This window comes from Lepisosteus platostomus, chromosome 17, assembly GCF_059453375.1.
Source record: "Lepisosteus platostomus isolate fLepPlt1 chromosome 17, fLepPlt1.hap1, whole genome shotgun sequence".
Taxonomy (NCBI): Eukaryota; Metazoa; Chordata; class Actinopteri; order Semionotiformes; family Lepisosteidae; genus Lepisosteus; species Lepisosteus platostomus.
The window spans coordinates 10,939,432-10,964,677 of NC_142627.1; the positions used below are offsets into that span (position 1 = coordinate 10,939,432).

At 37.1% G+C, this 25,246-nt stretch overlaps 3 protein-coding genes across 9 annotated transcripts in view; 1 reads left to right on the forward strand and 2 right to left on the reverse strand.

Annotated features, from left to right (window-relative positions):
• Positions 1–2,315: 2,315 nt before the first annotated feature.
• eif2ak2 (eukaryotic translation initiation factor 2-alpha kinase 2) lies at positions 2,316–19,200 on the reverse strand. 4 transcript variants are annotated; one of them, XR_015927996.1, is made up of 20 exons: positions 19,053–19,200; positions 18,071–18,189; positions 16,980–17,115; positions 15,998–16,146; positions 15,100–15,226; positions 14,283–14,356; positions 13,883–13,928; positions 13,156–13,214; positions 12,939–13,023; positions 12,338–12,372; positions 12,100–12,151; positions 11,710–11,780; positions 9,494–9,613; positions 8,827–8,952; positions 8,090–8,285; positions 7,654–7,797; positions 6,575–6,676; positions 5,924–5,986; positions 4,140–5,062; positions 2,316–3,642 (listed from the first exon to the last, which is right to left on the reverse strand). XR_015927996.1 is itself a non-coding variant. In XM_088610566.1 (19 exons), exons 2-19 carry the CDS (start codon positions 18,175–18,177, stop codon positions 4,937–4,939), a joined length of 1,815 nt encoding a protein of 604 aa, XP_088466692.1. In that variant the 5' UTR covers positions 18,178–18,189; positions 19,053–19,200; the 3' UTR covers positions 2,316–4,936. The 4 variants fall into 4 exon arrangements, 3 of the variants coding, with proteins under 3 accessions (XP_088466692.1, XP_088466690.1, XP_088466691.1); XM_088610566.1 differs by having other exon boundaries at positions 2,316–5,062; positions 12,939–13,020; XM_088610564.1 differs by having other exon boundaries at positions 2,316–5,062.
• Positions 19,201–19,821: 621 nt separating this feature from the next.
• On the reverse strand, positions 19,822–24,190 carry gpatch11 (G patch domain containing 11). Its single transcript, XM_088610567.1, has 8 exons — positions 24,039–24,190; positions 23,404–23,630; positions 23,115–23,156; positions 22,564–22,684; positions 22,199–22,289; positions 21,830–21,937; positions 21,376–21,457; positions 19,822–20,495 (listed from the first exon to the last, which is right to left on the reverse strand). Exons 1-8 carry the CDS (start codon positions 24,086–24,088, stop codon positions 20,440–20,442), a joined length of 777 nt encoding a protein of 258 aa, XP_088466693.1. The 5' UTR covers positions 24,089–24,190; the 3' UTR covers positions 19,822–20,439.
• Positions 23,602–25,246, forward strand: part of heatr5b (HEAT repeat containing 5B) — a 35,950-nt gene continuing 34,305 nt past the window's right edge. For 3 of the 4 annotated variants that reach the window (XM_088610559.1, XM_088610562.1, XM_088610563.1), the window contains exon 1: positions 24,384–24,445. The gene's annotated coding sequence lies outside the window, so the exon portion shown is untranslated. Of the gene's footprint in view, positions 23,729–24,383; positions 24,446–25,246 lie in introns of those variants that run through there. The other variant, XM_088610560.1, reaches the window with a different exon arrangement.

The following is a 25,246-nucleotide window of genomic DNA, read 5'->3' on the forward strand; positions in this document are numbered from 1 at the left end:
CAGGCTTAACTAAGAACAAAGCAAACAATGTAACCCAGAGGAGTTACAGACTTGGTGGAAAGGGGAATGTGTAGAATCCAATGACATACTGAGCTTAATTAAGGACATTATTAAAATATTTTACCCACCAATGGAAAAAAGTTCATTCTCAGATTTTTCTTTTTTTTTGTAATCTTTGTTTGTGTAACCCACCGCCTTTTAACTGGGGTACACATTTTGGCATTGCTTTGGTTACGTATATTTAAGATTGGTATTTGGTAACTCACAGTCTTACAGTTTCTTTATGTGCTTGCTGAACTTTGAACCTGCGCTGCAGTTAGCCAAATCTCCACTGCCATAGTATACGTTGGCCTGTAATGTTTGAGGGCTGTTATCCAGGGTAATGCACCTAATCATTGTGATTTTCATCATTGTGATTTTCCTTGCATGGCATGTGTAAAGGTTACTGCAGTCACTTACTTCCAGTACTGAGCCTGTGATCTGCTTTTGTCTAAAGTTTCCATAAGACGCTTCAAAAAACTTTAAAAAGGGCAGCCAGATTGAAACAAAATCTGGGAAGAGACATGACAGGACATGAAAATAACACACTAAAGTGCCCATCTTAGCTCAAGGCACATTAAATACCTACAGTGGTTCACCTGGTGATATAATTAAATCTGACAGTTTGAAATTCTAATGGTGGTTTTGGGAGGATGGACACATAGCAATATCGGGACACTAGCTCATGTACTGTACAGAAATGTCTTCGCTCTGTGTCTGAACAATAGGACGAGACAGTGATCCAGTTAATTAGGGCAGTATTATTGTTTCTAATTAACAATTATGAGTCAACATTATTCTTACCCTTGAACTTTAACACGTTCTCCTAGTTCTTCAGAGGATTTTTTCAGAGCCAATAGTTTTCCCTGCATTGCAGTGGGCTTAAGTGCTCTTGCCTTCAATTAGAAGCTCCCAGGCAGATACAAAGCCTAAGCATCTGTGTACTAACATACCTTTCAGTACATGTAGAAAGTGTTTATTGGTCCCTGGACTTCACTATAGTTTTAAAGAACACTTATGTATATATAAAATTGAAATTCCCCCAGATCTTACACATATAATTGATTGTGTTTTCATTGCTAAACAAAACTCCTTCTTAAATATAATACATATTATCACACAAAAGTCAGATTGAAATATTCCATTCACAATGGATGTACTGTAAGTAACTGAAAGATGAGGACTACTGTAGCTGTTTAGTATTTGGAACTTTAAAATTATTTTTGACAAGGCTGTTAAATGAGCTCTTAAAAAACTTTTTTCCTGTGCTTGCATGTATTCTGATCTTGTCTATATACAGTAGTATCTACTTTTGCAGACTGTACATTTTATGGCCTATTTGCACCACAACAATGTTGTGACAACTGAAGTGTGACCTAGAGAACTGAAAAAAGGGTTATTTTTCTTTGCTGACTTAATTGGCTCTAGTATGCATCATTTTAAAATATATGACTAATTTCTCTGTTTGAGAGGATAATAGAGAGTTAATGGCGGTGACACAATGGCAAATATACCGAAGCAAAAATTCTTCTACATCTTTCAAAGGCTTCTTTTTCTGAAAAACAAAAAAATGTTTAGATAGATCCTGATATTGCCCACAGAAATTTCTATGCAGAGTAGCTTTTCTTTAAATATTTACTTTGGCCTTTTGCCCCAGCTATTGAACACAACTGTGGACCAATAACAGTAGACTTTATAGGTTTGTACTGATCACTGTCTCTTTAGATTAGGAGTCCATTTGATAGGGGCTGAAAAGCTCTTCTGAGGGCATTGATTTTGAATTTTTGAATTTGCTCTTACAGCACCACTAGTTGCTCTTTCTAGACAATTTGTTAGGAATCCATACCGTTGAAACCCTTTTTATATTCCAAAATATTTTGTCTTACATAATGGCTGTCATGTGGTACAAATGAGACCACTTCTCATGGAATTATACTGTACACATTGTGTTGCATAGATACATCCATCAACAAGGACAAGTCTGAGACACTAGTTAACCTAGTCACTGTATCTTTAGAAGGAGAGAGGAACCTGCCTCCCGAAAAAAAGCACACATTTATAGGGAGAACATGCAAACTCCACACAGAAGGTACACAGAGAAGGCATCCCAATCAGGAATTGAATCCAGGACCCAAGAGCAGTGAGGTAACTGCACCACCACACCTCCATATCACCTGACTTCCATCATATTTAAAGTTGCTTTATTATGCTTTTTCATTTATTTAAAGGGTTCCAACATGATAAATGAATTAAAAAAATCACAACACATCCAAATGTTTATGTCGAATGTTCTTTATTAATTTCCACCCAAAACAAAACGTTTTTTCCTATCCTTACTCTTTCAGATATGTCTATACGATTACACTGCATTACCCAGACACAAATCTGTTAAGCACAAGTGATAATATCTGAATTTTAAATTTTCAAGAGACATGAAACATCTAAATACACAACAAAGACATCAGCACTCATTTTTGCTATTGCAAATTGTAATGTATATTAAACTATACATTTATACTGTAAAAAAGGGGGTGTCCTTCGGATGAGACGTAAAACTGAGTTCCTGACTTTCCGTAGTCATTAAAAGTCACGGGGTGTGTCTCGAAGAGAGTAGGGATGTTAACCCTGGTGTCCTGGCCAAATTTTACTCTGGCCTTTATCAATCATGGCCTCCTAATAATCCCCATCTATGAACTGACTTCATCATTCTTCTCTCCTCCCCACTGAGAGCTAGTGTGTGGTGAGCGTACTGGTGGCGTTCTTGTAGGGAGCTACACATTGGTGGAGGGGAGTCCCCATTACCTGTAAAGTGCTTTGAGTGGAAATTTAAGCATTATTTCTTTTTAAATTTTAGTATTATTATAAACCAAGCATCCTTATCCTATAGTCACCTCTCTTAGTGTTTGCCACGCCGATAACTGACTGCCTACCAGGCCACAAAAAAAAGTAAAAAATGATACTTCCGAGATCTGCCTTATTTAATAGTTGTTTCCTCCATTGGCTTAAATAAAAAAATCAAAGAATTAAAATAAATGGTAATCTAGTCTAGCTGGTGGCTCTATGCGTAGACAACATGTCCGTTTATTAGATACAAAAATATATTTCTATGGTTACATTAGCAAATTCCTAACCAAAAGGCCCAAATGATATTTATGAGATGGTTGACAGTAATAAAATTAAAATGTATATGTTCCAACATGGAATACTTAAGGCCAAATTCTTATAATTTACAAAGCAAACTTCATTCTTACACTTTAGAGACACCAAAAAACAAAACCATTATTAATAAAGGGCAAAATATAAAATAGTATTTTAAAAACATGTTTATAGTTTACAGTTAGCAGCACAACATATCATAAGAATACCACAGTCAAGGTTCACTGATTACTTTCTTTAAATCCCATGTAATGTTTCATTGACACAGATTTAGACATTGAGAGGAATCTTGTATTACTGCATTGAGTGACTAGAAAACGTATATCACAGACTAATGGCAATGAAGGATAAAATGATTGCTTGATTAACGAGCACCTTGGTAAATAATGCTTAATGATCTGTACTATAATTTGTCCAGCTTTCTTTATCAGTTCAGAGTATTAAAAACTACCAGATGCTCTACTACCTCATATTTTCACTTCTGTTAGCCTCTTAGTTTCCACTGCAGGGTTGCAGGCCATGACTTTACTTCCTTGCAGAGTGTAAAAAATGTGTCAGTCAAGTCAAAAAAAAAGACTGGAGGATGTTTTCCATAACAAGGGATCAGTCTTGATTAATTCTGAGCTCACGTCATAATGTGAAAGTGTATTTCTGAAATGTACGTCAAGTTCAAATAAAGCTGAATTATGTACAGTATGACAAAGCAAGACGTAGAACGTAGTTTCATACATTGAGAACATTTCTGGAATTTTCTAATATAATACATCTGAGTTCTCAGACCCATCACACAGAGCATAAACAGAGCTGTCTGCTTCTGATTTAGTAGGTAACCATACAACCATTGATCTCAGAAGACATGGAACAATTTAACTCGAACAATTAAATAATCAATTACGTGTCTGAGATATTTAATTAATTTAGAGTGAATAGTCATTTACCCATACAAATGACTGGTTTTCCCAGTAACCTCACTCTTAAAGTGACCTTTGCAGAAGGTGCAATTGCCATATAACAGAGTGGTTAATAACAGAGTGAATAATTTAATGATTATTCGTCATGCTGGTCAAGTACAGTACGTTACGGAGACAAAGAATGGTATGACACTCAAATTAGTAACATCACAATTTGAAAGAATACATACAATACCTATGAGAACCCACTTAAGGCTCAATGTGCATGCTTGGCACATTAAATTATTTTTCTCTTTCGATAGATTACCTTTAGACAGATTTAAAAAACAGTATCCAAATGAGGAACATGATTCTACACTGATGGATTAAATTCACAACACCATCAGCTTTCTGGTCTTGTTTTTTTAGCCTTTCATTCATTCATTCATTTTCAAATTCCTTTATGCCAATGCAGAATTACAGGGAATGTGGACAAGCAACAGGCCAAAGCCATTCACTACATGCGGAATGGGAAGTCAGTCCATGGCCGGACACACTCACACCAGGGCCAATTTTCCCAGGAACCAATTAAACTACCAGTAGGCTTTTGGACTGTGGGAGGATATCGGAGCATCCAGAGGAAACCCACACTGGGAAAACATACAAACTCCATTTAGATAACACCCAAGGAATTCAGCCCTGGGTCCCAATGCTCCACTGTACCGCCCCACGTGATTATACTGTATATTAAGTGCAAAAACAGTTTGTTTTGTTGGTTGGCAACCCTGTTTACATCATTTAAAACACAATCATGTACACATTTTGGATTAAGACATTTGTTGTCTGAACCTTTATATAGTTTTTGAGTCTTGAAGTTCACTTGCGCTTTTCAACAGCACTTTCAAATTTTTGGCGATCTTTGAGGCCTCTGGTCTTTCTTCTGGCTCTTGAGAAAGCATCTGCTCAATTAATTTATGCTGTAAAATACAAAAAAACAATTGGATACGATTATTTAATTTGTTCACATCTGAGGTAGCATGTAAAAAGCGTGCTCGGACATTGTCTTGCTGTATGTTTTCTGAAGTTTCAGGCACTGGATTTTCAGGCAATTTTTACTTATGTTCCCATTAAGTTCAATTCTATTTATTTACTACTCCACATGTAACTCCAAAACATAATGAATTTCCACCTAGGGTGAAAACAGATCCAAAAGAAACATTGTGCACACAGAGAGACCACTACAAATGTTGAGACTAGCCAGGTATTAACCATTGCCTCTAGATTCTTAGCACACCACCAAACCCACTTCTAATAGCTATAACAGCAGTACGCGCGTAAGACATGGAAAGTTATAATGATGCTTCAATGCATCAGCTGAAGGTACAGTAAGTTACTGTTAGGAATCACCTTGGGGGTACAATTAAGAACAGTGTTTCCCTTGTTCTGCAATACAGCAGAATTGTCACGGTTGAGGTTCTAGTGCTGGCATGACTTTCTGCAAATGTCTTAATCAAAATTCGCTGTAGAAACTGAAATGCATTGCCACAGTTTTATGCAAATACCCTACGACTACGCAGATTTTTTGTTCTGTTATTCTAGATAGAATAGAATAATGCAGTTTCCAAATCTTTGTAAAAATAACTTGTTAATGCATTTAGTGACAGCAGTACAGGCATTTACACATTTCTAAGCTAAACATATTTTTTGAACAAGTGGTGCTGTCATATTTCTGGGAAAAAAAACTGAAGTCTGGTACTTTGCAGTAATTACTTGCATGTATTATTTTCCTAAAACAATATGCATCAAATAGCATTAACAGTAAACACTGCATGTTTTACCTCATTGTGGTGCTGCTTACAAAACTCTGAAGGGAACTCTCTGTTTCGTATGCTGTGCCATGTCTGTGAATGAAATAATGTCATTTAGTCATTCTCATAATGGAAGACAAAAATAAGAGCAATCGGAAGGTATCCTATTCTTATCTCTTCATATATAGGATTAATATTGGCTAGGTGCCAGGTCCTCCTACTGTGTCCAGACCTACAATCTGAACTGTTTGTGCTGATAAGTCATGTTAGGAATAATCTGAAAGTTTCTTTTCCACAGATTCACAAAATGTAGGGCACGTGTGGAAAAAAGCAAACAACAAACTAGGCTCCACAGCCGAAATGCTGTCTTTCTTTTTTTCTCTTTTCAGCATGGAATAAACCTTTACTTGTTCATTGCAGCCTACGCCTGCTGACGCAGCTACAGTACCTACTTGAACTACGATAATCTTAAATAGTCAATTATTTAAATAAAGGTTTCCATCTCTTTTTTTTATGAAAAATATTGCATAATGAGATGGCAGAGCATAGCCCAAAATGAGCCCTCAAGGGCCAAAAATACAGATCCATGTGCAAAGTACAAATCTTTTAGCAAATTTTTCATTCATATGAATTAGTGATGTTCACATTCCAGGATATGCTTGTACTGTATGATATACTTACTTTTTGCCTTTCAGTCTTTGTTGTGAATCTCCAAAGGAGCTCAAAGAAAATCAATCCTAATGGAAAAATATCCACCTTTTCCCCATATTGGTTCTGGGTCTCCTGTCAAACCAATATTTAAAAATCAATTCAAAGCACCTGTTTTCAATGCATCAATGCATATATGTGATCAATGCATATATGACACATGACACATTTGATCTACAACAGGCAGCTGTAGAGAACTGTTTCCACACCTACAACAGAGATTTGATTGATTGTGGGTTATGGATTGCCATTCACTGCCAGTTCACTTTGGATGACCCAGCTCATGGAACTCCTATCTGCTGCAACTGACACAACTAACTGATGGTGGCAGTAATGTTACCAACTTGTATCCTTTCAAATCATGGATGCTAAGCACCTGGACCTGGTCAGTGCTGGGATGCAGCTGCTGCTGCCAAGTGGTGCTGGTGGACCAGTAGGTGGTGCTCTTCCTCCAGGCCAAACCAATGACCAGGGGCACTGCTGTGGGAGCTGCCATCCTTCGGATTGAGACATTAAATCTAGTCCTGACTACTTGTTCATTAAAGATCCCATGACACAGTTTGTAAGAGCATGTGTGCTAACAACAGTATCATGCCTTAATTCTCTTCTAGGCTTGTGCAATCTTTGGAGAAGCAGCTGAGCTCCAACTGTGGAACTGGTTAAACACATCAGATACATCTAGATTTAGTTTTCTTTACATGCCATCACAGTAAACAACTTCAATAACCTTTTAAAGCAGGAAGATGGTGTCTTGTGTTGATGGACTAATTTCCCCAATTACTCTCAGACTCATATCTCCATAATTTAAAAGGAAGGTTCCTTCTTCACTTGAATTCACTTGAAGTCCTGCGATTTCTCTCTCTCCCCCATTGATTACTGGGATAGACTGTATTGAAGAATTTTAAAATTCATATGGAGAGGAAGTGGCCACGAATTAAGTTCTCCACGTTACAGTCAGATGTTGATACAGCTCTATTATTTTGTGTGGTCTTTTGAAAAAATAAAATTACGAAAAATATTGTTTACTTAAAAATTAAACTTGTCTGCGTTACCTGTTCTGGACTCATGTAAGTGACTGTTCCTGTTCGTTTAGTCCTCTGAATTGAGTTGCTGTCACTTTCATTTATCGCAGATGTTGCCAGTCCAAAATCTCCAATCTTCACTGTTCGTTCATGGCTGAATAAGATGTTTGGTGGCTAAAAAAGAACTAGATTTATTAGGGCCAGAGTTAAACTTGGGGCTGTGCATTTTCATGTTATCATTTTGAAGTTCTTACAATTGTATCATCCTCTCCTCTATTCATATATGAATCAGGGCTACATGAGTAAACCCCCTCAAGTATTAGAAATATAAAACTTAAGTGTACCTTTTTTTTCCAACTATCTATCTGCTCTGTGCAACATCATTAGGCTCAATGAAAAATAAAGTGGAAAACAAAGGGAAAATGTAACAAATTATTTTTCTGAAATGATCTAATGAAATAAATACCTTCAGGTCTCGGTGAATAAGTTGTTTTGAATGAATGTACTTCACTCCTTCTACTATCTGCCGAAAAATAGACATAGTCTTTTCTTTATTCTTTGGTCTTCCCTCCTGTTCTTGATCAATCCAGGATCTCAGTGTCCCCCCTTCACAGAGCTCCATCTGAATGTAGAGAAACTCCTTTGGGGTACCAGGACCAGAGCTTCAAGAGCAACATTTAACCACAAGAGGGCGTTATACAGGGAGTGGGGAGGAGCCAAAGTACAACATTTACTCTTGTCAAAGTAACCTACAGTAAGTGAAGCTCTTGCTCTTTATCAAATTATACATAATACCACTACGTCAAAAATGAAATTCAGCTAATACAAACTCGCAAATACCCTGTACATACTTGTGAATTACAGTTCAACCTCTGGCACGCCATTTACCTATTTATTTTGCATAGAAAGTACATAATTATTACCACGAATGCATGATAACATTAAAATGTGCTTGTTCGGTTGGTTTAACTAAATGGCAGCTTTACGCTGAAATGACCTGGGTAGGCTCAAACACTGAATATTTATAAAACAGCTTAATAAAACAAAAATCTTATTTGCTGTTTGCACGGTAAGGGAATGTGGTAAGATATTTCTACACCAAGCCACACTGATTTCTTACTCTCTGGTCTACTGTCAATAAAATGTGCTCATTGATGCAAAGAATTTGTGAACATGAAAACAAAAAGGACTTTTTTGTAGCACCTGGAGCTGCTCGAGCTGTCCGTTTTTTCTGCTTGGTACATTGTGTCTTCAAGCCAGGAGGAGAAGTAGCGAACAATGTATTGATGCTGAAGCCCTGCCAGGGCCCCAACTTCACGCTCTGCTTTGCTGTGGAAGAACAAAGCACTCACGGATTATTATTCCATAGGTTACCGTTATTATTATTCCAATCCTTATCATCATCATTATTATTCCAGTCCAATTCAATTCCAATCATGGCCATCTGGAATCCATCCCAGAAACAAGGGCCGAAAGGCGACTTCTTTTCCAGAACCAGAACACCTACAGAAAACCCACATGGACATGCAGAGTCTACAGAGAGCAGATTGGAGTTTAGAACCCTGAAAGTGTGAGGTAGCAGTGTTAACTGCAACACCAACATGCCACTTATTTTTATAATAATGTTCATTCATATCTTTTAATTTTGTTGAAATCTTTATCAAGGTCACTTAGAAGGATTAATTAATTAATTTCAATGGGTTATATTTACACAATGTATTTTGTATGCTGTGTAATACAAGATTTCCCAGTGTAGGACTGTTGGAATGCAATTGATGAAGTGAAGAATAAAACACACAGCACAATGACACAGCAAATGTTCTAATGACAACAGATATACAATAACAATAGATATACAAGATTCACTTACGGGGTGTGCTTTACTATCTTCACAGCATAATGTTTTCCTTCAAGTTTTCGTCTTGCCTTAAAAACACTGCCAAAGCCACCCTTATCAATTGTTTCGATCAGGTCAAAATCCTGTAAAAATCTAAAAACACAATTAATTCTCTTTACACGAATCCAAATAAAGCACAATGATTGATTAATGTAGTTTTGTCTGTAGCTCGTTTTTTCACAATCAGTCTGAAATCTTCATTTATATTATTGCACTTCGCTGGAATATAGGTGTCATTAAGCAACATTATATCTAGCCATCAGTCAGGTAAAAAAAAAAGAACACATTGCTATATCCCTGTAATATACAGTTCACATAGTTGCACATATTGCTTGTACTCCTATAGAATGTTGCACAAAGGTGGCTAGTGTATACAGTAAAAGCAGCTCCCAGAAATGGACAAGACTTTCTCTTACAACGCAAGTATGCAGCATTTGAAAAGAGGGGGCAAATGAGTGACTGCTTATTACTGTGAAATTTGCATCATGAAAAGTATATATTTTTCCTTTCAATTCTTCATTCATCATTTTACCAAAAATTGAAAAAAGTAATCTAAAATATGTAGAATGAAATATGTATCTATAACAATATATAACTATAACATACTGGAATAATAATGAATGATTGAAGCTGAAGTCTTATCTTTGTCAATGTCACCAGCTTCACTAAGGTACATTGTCCCATCTGTTTGCAATCCATTCTTGCCCCTATCGTTCTACTGCAGCACTGCCATGTTACAACAGATGTTCCATTCTGCCCCTAACTTTTACCTTCTTTACACTGGTTGTGAGGGACTTGTTTGAGGTTTGAGTGCCTCTGCAAATGAGGAAAAAATAGCCTATCACTCACATTCCACAGTAGCCAGTCGGCTCAATCTGTAGTGAGCTGCCTTTCTGAAGGAATAGAAGTGAATGTAGAAAAACACAATATGCTGAATACCCCTTTAAAGTCATTTCTTTATTTTCAGGTGTGCAAACTGTACTGTGTTTTTTTGATGAGGCACTCGTTGTAATGCTCTTGTAACCATTACCACTTTTGTCAGACTAATTAAAGCAGTGTGCTTCACGATGCATACTTAAAACTGAATCTGCTGTAAGTGTTACAGAGTTATTTTTCATTGTTTTTATCATTAAAAAGGAGACAGAAAATCCTTTCCAGATGTTACAATTTATTTATTGAGGGAAATGTTTAGATTTGTTTTGTACAACACAATGCTGGTTTTGTCAAAGATAACAGAAATGATGTATCAACATACATATGAGTTTTCAAAACTCAAAGACACATCTTTAAGGAATAAAAAATATAGAAAACTAAAATAAAGGAAGCTTGTGTCTCAAGGTCTCGGAAGACAGAATACATTAGCAAAGCTGGATCAATAACGTTCTGGGTCTAAAACCTGGAAATGCAATTGAGAAAAAGCATTTTAGCTGGCCACAACAAGCACAAAGGCAATAAGAGAAGACAGTGGAATATTGCTATAGGAGATGTGAAGATCCCAATAAACTCACCTGTCGGCAGCTAATAACATACAGTACACACCACCCTTTGTTCGATGGAAGAAACTATGAAGTATGGAATTTACAAATGATGGCACACAATGTCAAAATTGCTTATGAGCAGCGGCTTTAAAAAAACAGACAAAACTGTCTGTCATATTTTGTTTTTGAAAAACGTGATTGATAAACGCACTTCCTTGCGCAGTTATGCCATGGATGTAATTCACAATTTTCTATTTTTGAACTAGTCCTAGTAGTGCATGCCTCACATGCAAACAATGAGTCAAAAAAGTAACCTATGTGCTGTTAATTTCTCTGACTTCTCCCTCTCACACATTGCTGCTACAGAAGCAAACTAGAGCTAAAAGTCAGGGATACCCTGCAATTAACAGTTTTGCTTTTTTAATTGTCATGTGAAAATGTGCTGAATGGGGAGAACAGTTTAAAATCTCTTTGAATTTACCAGTGCCCCAGGCTCCCAAGTCCACATTAGGCTCAGGACTGGTGTATCACCCAGGCGAGAAGAAGGTTAAAATCAAAGCAAGAAACACAGAGGATCCACAACAAGAAACAAGAGAAACCACTCCTCTTTAAAACCTTGTCAACAATAAAGTAGGGTCAAACCAACACCTAGAACTAAATTAAATGAAGAAGGGATGTTTCCCCGCTCTGCATCTGAATTATGACGCTTACCTTGATGATTGTGTAGATTCAGCATGATCTTTACAGGATGGTTTGTCTTTGTTTAACCTGGGTGCAGTACTCTGCGTTGGAAATAAAAAGTAAATATGTTTTCAGCATGCACTACACAACTCAAGGACACAGATATTTGAATATTTTGATGTACAACATAAATTTTCATCATGTAACCTGACTAATCCCCTGATGAAAAGAAATGCCAACATTTTTTAAGTCCATAAAGAAAAAGGATGACTTAAAATAGTGATTCTGAATGTTAGTTTTCAGATTACAACCTAATATAAGATTGGATGCACAACTCTATGTGTGCCCACCCAATCAGTGATTTTTCAGTGTAAGAATTAATAATTTTTTATTTGCTCATCTTTGACATGCAATAGGTACCTGTTTATTTTTCTCTGCTTCAGGGCTTTCATTTCTAAAAACCGCAGCTAATCTGAAAATAAGGAGAAAACGCATCAAAGCAAGAATTGTCAAATAATATAGAATTTTCTATATATATATAATAATATAAAAATATGGTCCACTTCAAAATTACGTGATGACAGTTTTCAGCTGTTAAAATACATTACTAATGTTAAAAAGAAAATTAATGTTTAAAAAAAAAGATGAGGACATTTACTTAAATTTTGGTTTTCTTTCTCCAGGTGACTGTACCTACACCAACAAGAAACAACAATGAACAGACAGTCTAAACATGTGGATTGCTACAATATTACAAAGTGTACTTATCTCCTACCACAGCTCTACAATATATTAAATATTGTATTGGTACACACTCCATGGTTTAATTTGAAATACTCTGGCATTTGTTCTAAGCTACAATGACTACACTCTTCAACAAGGATAAAACATAAAAGCCGTGTAATAACTGAACATGTCTTATTGGGCCTCAGAAATTAAAATAAATTAAAGAAACACAGCAGTCTGCATGAGGAACAGCATGGCCGAAGTACAAATTAAAAATAAACTTTATACAAATTTTCAGGTTATAAAACTGCTTTGTCATTTTAGAACCCATTAAAAATTGATGAAACATAACTGCCAATCTTTGATTGCATGCCATTTCATTTTATGCTGAATGAAAACTTCAGGACATGATCTTTTGTTATCTGTCATGACACACTGAATGTCTAAAGATGACTCACTTGAAGTGAAGTCTTTGGGGCAGTACTAGTGAGCACAAACAATTACAATAATGATATTAAGAACATACGGCTTACCTTTTTATCAGAGGAGTCTCTGAAGATAATATAATCACTTTCATCATCCCTATTCAAACGTTCAGGAGTTGTAAGGATACTGCTACTTACAACACAGCAAAATACAAAAAAACAGCAGTAAGATCTTAAGTGTCATGAGGAATTCCATTAAAAATGAACAAAAAGGTTTGTGCAGAGGTTAGCTGTTCTTTAATCCTATGACATCTGTATGACTTACCCCATGTGTGCAGAAGGTGATGACGTGCCAGTGCTTGATGATGTTGAACTGGTAGATGGCTGTGAGACAAAGAAAACCAACAGTGAAACAAAAAGACAGAGATACTCAGAACTCACATCTTACACTACCGCTCAGCTTTTGAGACTGTCCAATGCACAGCGGCTCAGATAAACCTTCCCTGCTCCCTGCTCTGTTTCTTTTCCAAAAACGCAAGACCAAGTGGGTTGGCAAAAGTTACTCAGGCAGCCAGTGACTGGGCTTACTCCTGGGGCAGAACCTCTCTGGATATACCTGACATAAATACCCAGGAACATGTCATAATACTCCATTTCCAAAGAAAACTTTGATAAAATAACAGATAACTGATAACTGAAATTTTACTACAACTTGATCAATATGTTTTCAATGAAGGGGTGATGTGTGGACGTTAACTGTCAAATTAAAGTAGGTGGAATAAAGCGACAAGCTTCTGATTCCACTTGTTTTCCACAATAGATGCATGAACATACAAAATGTAGTTAACCTCATCAAGAAAAGCACATTAATACATAAATTCATCTACAATCTATTAAAAATGCAGGGTGGTGAATAATATCTGAAATCACATGGCTTGTGTTGTATATGAATACAGGAGGTTTCAGATTTAACCACCTTAAAGATAAGAAAATGTTGGAAACGCGCAATGCCCTGCTGGAATAATAAATACACACGTCTGAAATGTTTTTACCCTGCTCTCTGGGGTGCTCTCTGGGCTACTAGATGGAGGTGTCAACCTACAAAGGATAAAAGAAAAACAATAAATGCTTTTCAGATGCTAATTAGTGAAAAATGTGGTTCACTACATGGAAAACAGAGTAGTCTGAATGCTCAGTGGGTCCAAACCCTCTTTTAAGAGGTATCCAAATGTAGTGATTCTCTTTTTTCCCCAAGTTGATATTAAACTTCTTCACATATTTCTCTTTCAAAAGGCTTTACATCTGCCAGTTATTTTAATAGCTTTTTAAAGTAATAACATAAGTATATTGACATGAAAAGGATTTTGTTGATGATTCCCAATTAAATAAGGTTTTCTTAATGGCCTCGTCTACAGTGCTGTATATCTACAATAAGAAAATAAAACAGCGTACCATGTAGATGACAACATTGAGGGCAAATTTCTGCTTGAACTGGGGGTGTCCTTATTATGATTTCCATTAAGGTTCTTGAAAAGGAACAGACAGTTAGTGAATAAGCAAAGATATTGGTTAGAAAATACAGCAAGGGGACCAGTTTAAATCAATTGACAGCCCCATTAAAAGCATGCAATACAGAACACAGCACAAATAACCATATTCCCACTATCATCAAGCCTAGCATCCGAGTACCTGAATGTATGTGTTCTACAGACTTATGGAGTCTTCTTCCATCTTTAATATGAGACATGAAACCAAAGACCTGAATACATTAAAGATCCCAGGGGACTGTTCGTAAGAGCAGAGGTGTTAACGTCATTGCTCTGGCTAAAACCCAATCTGGACTTGCACAGTCAGGCCTAGCTACATTTAAAGGACAGGATGCCATTTGGACGATAGCGGCTGCCACAAGTACACCCAGATTTGGTGCTGCACTGCACTAGTGGAAGAGTGGAAACTCTCCTATATGCAAAGCACCTTGGGATTCTTTGGGATGAAAAGTGCAATACACATATCATAATGATATCTTGTTCAAAGTGTGTGTTTTCTTCGACAAATTACACAGAATCATTCTCCACTTTCAGAAACTTTACTATTGCATCCCTTTATAGTGTTCTATGTGCACATCAAAAAGGGGTATTTTATGTGTTTTAAAAACACAAAAAAACAATTTCAAGAACGATTACTTCCAAAAGACAATGAGGGAGAGGCGCTGATTCCTAAAACATCATGGGATAAGCGAGTTTGCAGCAGCTGGTCCTGACTCCGTTACCTCAGGTGTACTCTTTTCTTGCAGAGCTTCGTATGCAAGCTTGGCAGCCTCTTTCTTCGCATCCTTCTTATTTTTCCCAAATGCTTCTGGGAAATTCCTGTTGCCTATGGCGAATCTGCAGGAGAACCTATCAGGACGGAAAGGCGAGAGAGTAAGCACCACCTGCAACTTTACAAGACAAGAGACACTTATAATCCTTTTGAAGACAGACTTTTAAGAATACTCTAAGAGAAAATTCTTATTTGCTTATCAAAGCAGGGACAGGGCCTGTTCTTGGGAGGCATATTATAACCCCTCAGTTGACAGTCTTTCCGGTGAACAGTGAAATTAACTATACAATCCCATAAGGATTAATTGATATTTGAATACAAGACCTCAAAGCACTCTCCTGTGGACTAAACGGCACTGTATATGCTAAAGTGCTTAAAACAGAAATACATTTTATTCACTTTCTATGCTGTGACCCAGACACTGGAAGTCTCAACCTCAGAATCCGATTGTGCAAACTACTTTGTAGCGCTTGAGGACCACAAAATGTCAAATGTTAATGTTGACCTCCAGTAAATCAGCCTACTGACCCAGGGCTACGCTTGTGAAAAAAGTGTCACAGCACATTTATTCAGACTTCCTACAGACTGTACTTCGTAAACATTATTTAACGCTAATTTACAGTATTGTGATCAATACTGTAAAGCACCCAGCCACTTCATTTCTATTCAGCATGGAAGATGTTCTTCAATTATGTAATCCAAGCTCTGTCCACTGTCGCGTAATCCACTGTCTCGTCTCAGATGCAAAAGTGAAACACCCCGTTACCCGTCCGATAAAGCAACCCTCTGGATGGGAACTCATCTCTTCTCCGCTTGGTTTTTTTTTTTTGAGGTGGCTAAATTCTTACTGTGGCATGTGTGGTGGGCCTCCATCGCTCCTCTCAAAGGGCTGTACAAGTACCCCTTTCTTCTGACCATATTCATTCAGCCAGCACAAATGGTTAATTCCCTGAGTAGACACAGGTGAAGGACAACTGGATTCCCTGCTGCTGTTGACCTGCAGTAAATGGCATTGAAGCAGATTTTATATTCATTCACAGGTTCTAAAATTTCACAATAGGTTTTTTTTCCTAATTAAATTCAGACCCTAATGCTGGTTCTCAGTAAACGTTTTCCGCATCTCTTGGGAATCAATTATCCATCCATCCATTTTCTAACTGCTACTTCCAGTTCAGAGTGGTGGGGGAGCTGGATACTATTCCTGGCAAGCAACAGGCACAAGGTGACAGACAACCTTGGACAGGACATCAGTCCATCGCAGGACAGACAGACACACATACTCACATCAGGGCCAATTTTCTCAGAAGTCAATAAAGCCACCAGTTTGTTTTTGGACTGTGGAAGGAAACTGGAGCACCTGGAGGAAACCCACATAAACACAGGGAGAACATACTACCTCTATTCAGACAAAGTTTACGTATTGTTTGGTCTTACTTAAGGGGGTCTTGCAGTTTAATGTTACTTCCTCACAGTTCTTGGGTCCTGCTGGGGGTGCCTCCCAGGTGTAGTTCACATGATCTCTCCAAGACCATGTGGGTGCTCCAATTTGCTCCCAAAATCCAAAGACCTGCTCTGTTACTAGGTGGATATCTAGGTTAATTGCCATCTCTAAACTGTATGTACACTTTACAATGAACGGGTGTACCATTCAAAGTGCATGCTGCCTTGTGTCTATTGTCTGCCAGATTAGGCAGTGGATCACCACAACCTTGAATTGGTCTAAGCTATTATTTAAAATGGACAGATGGTATATTTTATTTGAGTATACATACTGTAAGCATGGTCAAGGAAAGCACAGAGTAAGAGAAAACCGCCCACGCTGATACTCACAGGGTCATTCTGCTGAGAAACTTCGACCCATAGCTTTTCCAAAGCATTTTTTGCAGCATTTTGCTTCGCCTCCCTCTTAGACATTCCAACGCCATCAGGATAAGCCTGACTGTCCAGCACCACTTTTATTGTGAATCTGTATAACACAATAATGCAAACGTACTGAGTGCAAAAAAATAACTCTTAACGGGTTTTAATCAAATATTTTAAGTATGGAATATAACTGTCAGGCAGAATCACAGAACAGAAATCCAAAACATTTTCTGAAATTCAAAGTGAGAATGTTACAAAATAAAGTTACTCTAGTAACTCAGCCTCCTCTGAAAAATGAACACAATCCCAGCACAACTGATGCATAGGTCTGATTGGCCTTTGGACAGAGTCCTGTGGGACTGTCCACCACTCTTCCTGTGCAGCTGCAGACAGCTGGTGAAGGCCGGCCAGTCATGGTTGACTTGAATGCAACACATTGCTGTTGTGAGCTTAGCAGGTGCCCCTATCTAAGGTGACAGAGTGTAACATATTGTAAATCCTCCAGGTGGCAGGAATTACATTCACAAGATGCCTCCTGTAGTGTGCTTACATCATCTTCCTGCAAGAGTGGCCACTTTACAAGTAGTCTTAACCATGTTGTATGTTCCTACTAAATGTGTTACCTCCTTTAATTCCCCATGGAAACAGGAAATCTTCTGAAGCATCTATATAGTTCCAGAATATAATTCCATTAAGGTTCTAAACTATAGTTCCAAAACACTGTCTTGCAGAATATCATTGTCAAATTTGGATTTTAAAGGAATACTTAGAAATGAAAAAAAAAAATGGAATTCAATTTATGATAAATATAACTTTGTACAATGCTATTGTGATTGCAGTATAACATTTATCACTGTACTGTTACTCAATATACATTTTCAGATCCATAAAGTGCTACATGATGATTTTGAACGTGGAATGAATGAGTTAGGAGGTGTTGTCATTTTGCCCCTTTCAGCTTTTCAGTGAAATAAGCACAATCCACTCTAAATTGTCTAGCTGCTTAAAATCTTGAACCTACAGTATAAGACTTGATCAAACTTTAGGATAAAACTTACTGTCTAACATGGTCTGGCCCTTCTGCGGAAACCTCCACATATTGCAGGGATAAATTATGTTTTTGTCGATATTCATTCAGTCTTCCCACATAATTCATTTGAGACATTGTAAAAAATACCTGAAAGACAATTAAATACTTTACCTAATGTCCTACTGTAATTCTGTACTCTTGACTGTTTTTATTAATGACAGCTCATCTTGGTTTTGAGAGAAACATGTTTTTAAAAAAACTGTATCATCTTATAATTAAAGTTTCTTAATAATGCAACATCATAACAACAAAACACTGATGCCAAAATGTAGCATATGCTAAACACATATCTTTTCTTTCCTCACAAAAAGTAGCATAATTCGAGTGGTCATATAAATATTCTCTTATGATACTGTTCTCTTGCTTTGGAAAACAGACGACTATTTGGACGTTTAATGCAGACCTCTTACTCCAATATCATAACAGTAACTTGAAAGCCATATTAAGCTTGATTCACTGCAAACAGAACAAATATTTATCGTAATGAAAACTATGACGTTTAGTCACCTTCACCATCATTAACATCAATAACATTAACCGATACAGATAACTCATTTATACAAAAAATACATAAAACGAGATTCCTTCACACGAGAAGTCCTACTTGTAAACAATGCTGCCTATGTCATAGAAGAGTCTTGACTATAATAATAATGAAGAACACAAAGCAATTAACAGTGTGCCCGTAGCAATTGTTTATGGAAAAGAAAAAAACATAAAAATAATTAAGAAATAATTCTGATTGTTACAATGTGATTGCAGGAACATAGCTGGAGAACGCGCACTAAGTGTTAAATCAAACCAGTATCAGTACTACAGTTGCCGATAAAAATAACGTTCGTGTAAGCTGCTGCAATCCCCCGTTCTTGAACCAACTCCTAACAAAACGAAGCTGAAGATTAAAACCCGACGTTGACTCTAATCTCGCAAATAAATATCAGTATACTTACAGATCATAAACCTATGTTGTGCTTGCCGTACCTGCAGGTTAGTGCACGACTGACTTTAAATTTCACTTCACCCTCTCTCCCCTTGCAGCTCAGCAGCAAAGTTTAGTTTCATTTCCCACTCCAAACGTCACAGCTAGAACAACTACCGGTACTGCGCAGCCAATCAGCTCCGCCAGCCTGCTAAAATATGATACTACACTGCAGGACGGGAGCTGGCCTGGGGTTAAGTTACATTTTAAGAAGGATTTTTCTTTCTAAAATGATGATATTACGTGGTTTCAATTTATGAAGATGGAAAAAATCGAATGATTTGTGCGTGCTAACTTCAGTTACCAATACGTGTTCTTTGTAATTTAACATTTTAGGAAATGCATTACATTCCGGGTAACTGAACAAGTATGTCGTTCAAATTGCAAACAAGAACGTGTCTTTTAACCTTTGAAAATGTTTCTATCCCAGCACACTGCAAAACAACATAAAAAGATTTTTTATATTCAGATATGCTTTTTTAGATTTCTGGTCTTTTCTTTATAACTACTGTCACTCTTAGTTTAGGTTACCCATATATTTTAACACCTAAAACACAAAAAAAGGAATATACTATTGATTAAACAATGAATTACCTTAACATTGGACATTGCATTGAACTTCATGGATGTGATACAAATGACCAAAGCATTACCAACAATGTTTCAACTTTAAGTAGTGCAAATGTAACTGTATTACACCATATTGCAAGACTCGACCAAATGCTTTATTGAAGGTAAGCTACTGCAACACATGAAAATATTTTATTTTAATTTTACAAAAAGGACAGTACATAAAATATACAACTAAACAACACAGATGCAATGTGTACTAACCACTTTTATGAATACACTTAGAAACAAATACACCATTGCATTTTAAACACATTATTAATAGTTCATATTTTCGATGCAAGCAATGATGTTCTATTTGTTTATATGTTTAAATCATAAATGTTTATACATAAAATTGCACAATTTGCAAAAATTGTAAATAAAATTGCATGTTATTATTCGTATTCCATTTCATGACCACAACAACACAACTAATGCATATTTTACAATGTCAACATATCTGTTAGTATTTCAGCTCTAATTGGATCTATCACGGTGAATTGTGAACCTTTATCTCCTTTATATGTAAACCTTAAACTTTTGTCTGCTGTTTTGTGATTGTGGACATCAGATCACGTCTACTTAATCACACATCCAAGGTGTACGTAGGATCAGCTTTATCCCACATCTAGGCCTGTTCCGTCTATATTATTGTTCCCAGAAGGGCCTCCTCCTCCTTCTTCTTGTGAAGGAAGGGCATCATCTGAAAAGTTTCAGTTTCCTGTTCAGCCCCTCTTCTGGTCTGATCAGTCATGGGCTGCAGACGAGTCCCCAGGGCAGTTTGCTGTCAAGTCTTCTTCATCTGCAGGGCAACATAACTTGAGTCAATTCCCAGCCTACAGCATGCATACTTGCGTCAACAAAAATGCTGGGCAAAAACCTATCCACCTCCTACCACCAAAAGTTTGAACAATTTTGCTTGCATGTCAAAGCAAACATTCTCAAATGAACATACTATATATAAAATTTTACTTTTGAAACATTTTTTTCCAAAAACAACAACGACGTTTCTTCCGTGTTCAAGGAGTGACGGGGGCATTCATTACCGTCACTGGAACAGTCGTTACCTTGGAAACTTAATATCTGCGAAATAATAGTTCCAGCAGAATTTTTTAAAATGGGACAAAATAGAGAAGTCCACCACAAAGCAGTTTTTAAGATCTCTTCAGAGCCTCAAAAGGTCTGCATAGTTTTTAGAGAGTAAAAATAAAATATACTATTGCTGAACCTTAAGTAGGTGTAAATTAAATGATCATATTTAGTTACAACAATCATTACTGCAGCCTAGTTCTTTACTTTTTTCTACAGAGCAGCTTAGACAAACATGAATATGAGTCATAGTGACAGTCAAAGCCCTGAATAATGCAAAGTTTTCCTAATGGTATGCCACTTGGGAAACACTGACCTAGAGAATTCAGGTATGTTCAGTCTATAACCTACTAAAGGAGAAAGGAATATTACAATGTTTTGTAGTTTGTAGCCTATGAAGTTAGAAAAAATACTCATCTAAGTAACAGTTATTTAAAAAAAATAATTGTTCCGAGGCCATGGATTATAGCAGAGATGTATAGCTATAGCAGTACAGTACTGAAGCACAGGTACAATCAGCTAAATATTTAAGATAGGCCTTAGAACTTTATTGTAGTACATCCTGCAGTAATCAATGCATTTCTCAGTCTTACCATCGTACGATGTCCCACACCATATGCAGTAAAAGTGCACTCCCCTCAGATATGAAGTCAGAATCTGTAATTTTTCCAAAGGCTGAGAAAAAGAAAAAGTAATACTCTTTCTTAATCAAATAGTTGAAAGCAAAGAATAATAATAATCCTTACACTCCACTAAAAGCACTTTACAGGTAATGGGGATCTCCAGGGTAAACATCCCTTTGGTACAAACAACTGAGATTTCTGTCTGATTTCATGAGACTCTGCAGATCTTATAGCTGTCTAATTGCAGCTGGCAACAATCTTAAAAGGTTTGGTATTCAAGTAAGGAGATGAAATGCTTCGTGGCAAATCGAATGGTTATCTACACGCACAGGCAGAGAGAAAACAGTATTTTGTTTCCCTTGGTTTTCTTGACAAATTTTAAGGCCTATGCAGCAAGGTTGAAAGTGAAAAGGGTATTACTGACTGTTAATTCCTCTCCCTCATCTTCTTCCTGCTCAGTTTCTTCCTCCTCCCCCGGCTCCTCAGTCCCCGACACTGGCCAGTACCAGTCCTCCCTGGGGGCATGGATCCCCTGAGGACATGGGAGAAATAGCACATCGATCCATGTGACGTTTCCTCAGAAAAACAACTAGAAAACATAACTGCTCCTGAGCCAGGCCTTGATCCAACACCAGCAGCCACCCAAAAGAGAATTAATGCTAGGCTTTATGCCCTGGTTAAATCCCTAGACATGTAAAGTGTTTATGTAAAATAAAAAAGTTGAAATGTGTAATGAGACTGTAAGCCCAGCCATGGTAAACCAGCCGATGGGAGATACTGTTTTGTCACTAACCTTCTGGCTGTCCAGCTGTTCACAGGCACGCTGGCTTTTCCTGAGATCTGCATCAGTTTGTCGTTCCTCCCTTTCCGTTCTCAGTCTGACTCTGAAAGGACCCGGAGCAGTGAGGAAGCCTCAGGATTTAAAAACATCCAATTACACTGTACTAAACTAGGGGCAGATTGTGTACCTCAGATCACTGACCACTGGGCACTAGAAACCTATTTCATTTGGTGAATCAGGCCTGATTGCAACATGGTTCTTCAAATAATAAATAGTTTACCCACAATAAAATAACTGATAAAGATACAAGAAAGCAAATAGGGATTACAATCTGCAATACAAACTATCAGAATCTGTGTTGTTCTTTGTTCTATTACCTGAAGTCATCCAATGTTCTCTTCTCGACTTGCTGCTTAAAGTTTGCTTTTCGCCGGTAGTGCTCCAGCTTCTCCTCAGCTTTTCGTTTTTTCACTTCCTCCATCCCAATTCCTCCTCGATCTAATCAATAACAAGCACAGGGCTGTCCTGAAAGCTTTGCAGCTTCCGAGAGTGAAATATGTAGGATTTGAATAAGGACAAATAAGGTCACCTCAGCTGGTCAAATCATACAGATTATACAGAATGTGTCCAGACATTTACTGAATACCCACGAATAACTGGAAGATGACTTGATGATTTTAACATGCCCTGTTCAAAATATAGCTTGAGACTTTTTTTAAAAAACAAACTCTCTCATTTTCACCATATTTTTTAATCTTAATTCACACCATAAACAGCACCAATATTATATATTAACCATTACATTTGTAAATGGTCAGCCATACCTGTTTTTAACTTCTATTTAATTTTTATTTTTTCTGACATACAAGAATTACCACAAATAAAGTTGAAAGTTTTCACATCACAAAACACAAAGTATTATTATTACCTGTTTTGATATTCAATGGGATAGGTTCAACTCTGCCAGCCCCTTTAAAAACACAAACAATACATTAACCAGATGTCTATCACCACACACATATATATATATACCACATATATATTCACAGCGTGAATGTACAGACGAGAAGAATCAAAAACAACATCATTGCTTTGTGGACCATGAGGAGAAATTTGACAGGAATAAATAAAACAAGCTACCCTTATGCTGAAGGCAAGCTTCATCTCCAATTAAACGTTCAAGGCTTTCTAGTCTAAATGCAGAAAGGGACACCGACCTTCTTTGCCGAGACCTTGACCTGCTTTGTAGCCCATCTTCTGCAGGAGCGCAAAGCCCTTGTTTTCATTCCCGATGGAGCTCTGCAGCACCGCCTCCCTCCTCTCCTGCTCCTGCTCCTTCAAAGTCTTCTGCCGGCTCTGGAGGTTTTTCTCCATGTGCAGCTTCTCCTTCCTCTGCGCTTCCTTCACCCTCCTCGGCAAAGTCACGCCGGGCCTCACGTCCTTGCTTCGGTGGAGACACAACAACCAAACGTAGGACAGAGTTTTTAAACACACCAGACAGACAGGAGTGACTGAACAAGAGAGGTGTCCGGGTTTTCCAGGGTTAGTGATTATAGCATACGGTTGTAAAAATGTTATCTGTAGTCCCCGTCTATGGAAGATTTAAAGTTCTGAATACGACATTCTGTAAATTTTCTTATTTTCGTTTAACTTATTTAAACCTTTCTCCAATTTTCCATAAAAGTTATTTTAACCACCTGCAATTTTTAACAATGGTGGTGACTGAATCATTTTAATTTCTGCAGTTTCCTAGATTTTAGTACCTGCTAGTCAGAACAGAATATTGTATCCTGCACCGTCTAATCAAAATTGGGTTATTTCTATGCAATTATAACAGTACATAAAATCTTACATCTGATTAAGGAATGAATCCGACATATAATCATCTTCATTGCCTGCCATCTCACTAAAGACACTTCACAACAATAACGCCTCTCCTAATTATTGCAAAACAAGCGCTGGTATAGTTTTTGTTCTTCTTCTTCCCGTGTCTCACCGTTTCAATCTCGGCTAGCACCTTTGTACAACAATAGTCAGTTCCTCAGCAACACCTTATAAAGCTAAAGACTTTATATTACAAAGAAAAGGAGACAAATTTATGGAAGTATTTTTTTCCGACGGAGCTAAAAGGGTTTATTATGTCAAGGAACAATAAATATCCCTATATGTATATTACAACTAACGTCATGTTTCTAGTCGGACATATTTTAGTGTCACTTGTGTCTAGCTACCGTACTGTACGTGGTGGTGGAACTGCAGGTACGAATTAAGGGATTTGGAAAAAATATTCGGATTTTGCATTTTTAACATTTTAATTTGGTGTTGAATTGACTTGAAATTGTAGACAATGGGCTTAGTATGAGAACGATGTTGATGTAATTCGTGTTTTTGGGATTCTTACAAGGTTGTTGTGAATGTCCATTCATTTTAATTTCTGTGCGCACGTATGAGTAAAGGAACAGGAAGGGATGCTGTCGTTTAATTAAACATGCATTTATCTTGTTTAAAAAACTGTTTAGCGATCCTCGTTTACGTAACCCATTTCTGGATAAAAATTTAGGTCACAGAACATAGACAAAAACGAGTTGCATCGCCATAGCTACATTTGAAGGACACTTAGCTTTCTTAGAAGAAAAAAAATATTTTTTCTTTTAATGAGAGTAATATTAATCATTTTAAAATATTCTAGTTTCTTTTAAAATTCATATAGTTTAGTGTTTCATAGATGTCATGGCGGAGTCTTGGTAAATTCGTGTACTGTCAGTGTCATAAGCTGTTTCTTATGTGTAGCTACGTTTCATTCTTCTGCTCTCTGTGTTGCTGCAGAAAACCCACGCAGAACTAAAATCCTCTGAAAAACACGAACTGTTACTCAAGGTTTTAAGATTGAAGGCTTAACCGGCACTTGAAATATAAAAAAATAAATGGATCTCTGTGATCGATTTGCGCATTAACGAGAGTACTGTCTTCTAACGCTTTCAACATATAGAAACGCCGCAGTTAAAATACGAAATAATAAAAAGTGTATTTACAATATTGATCTTTTAGGATACAGCAAAG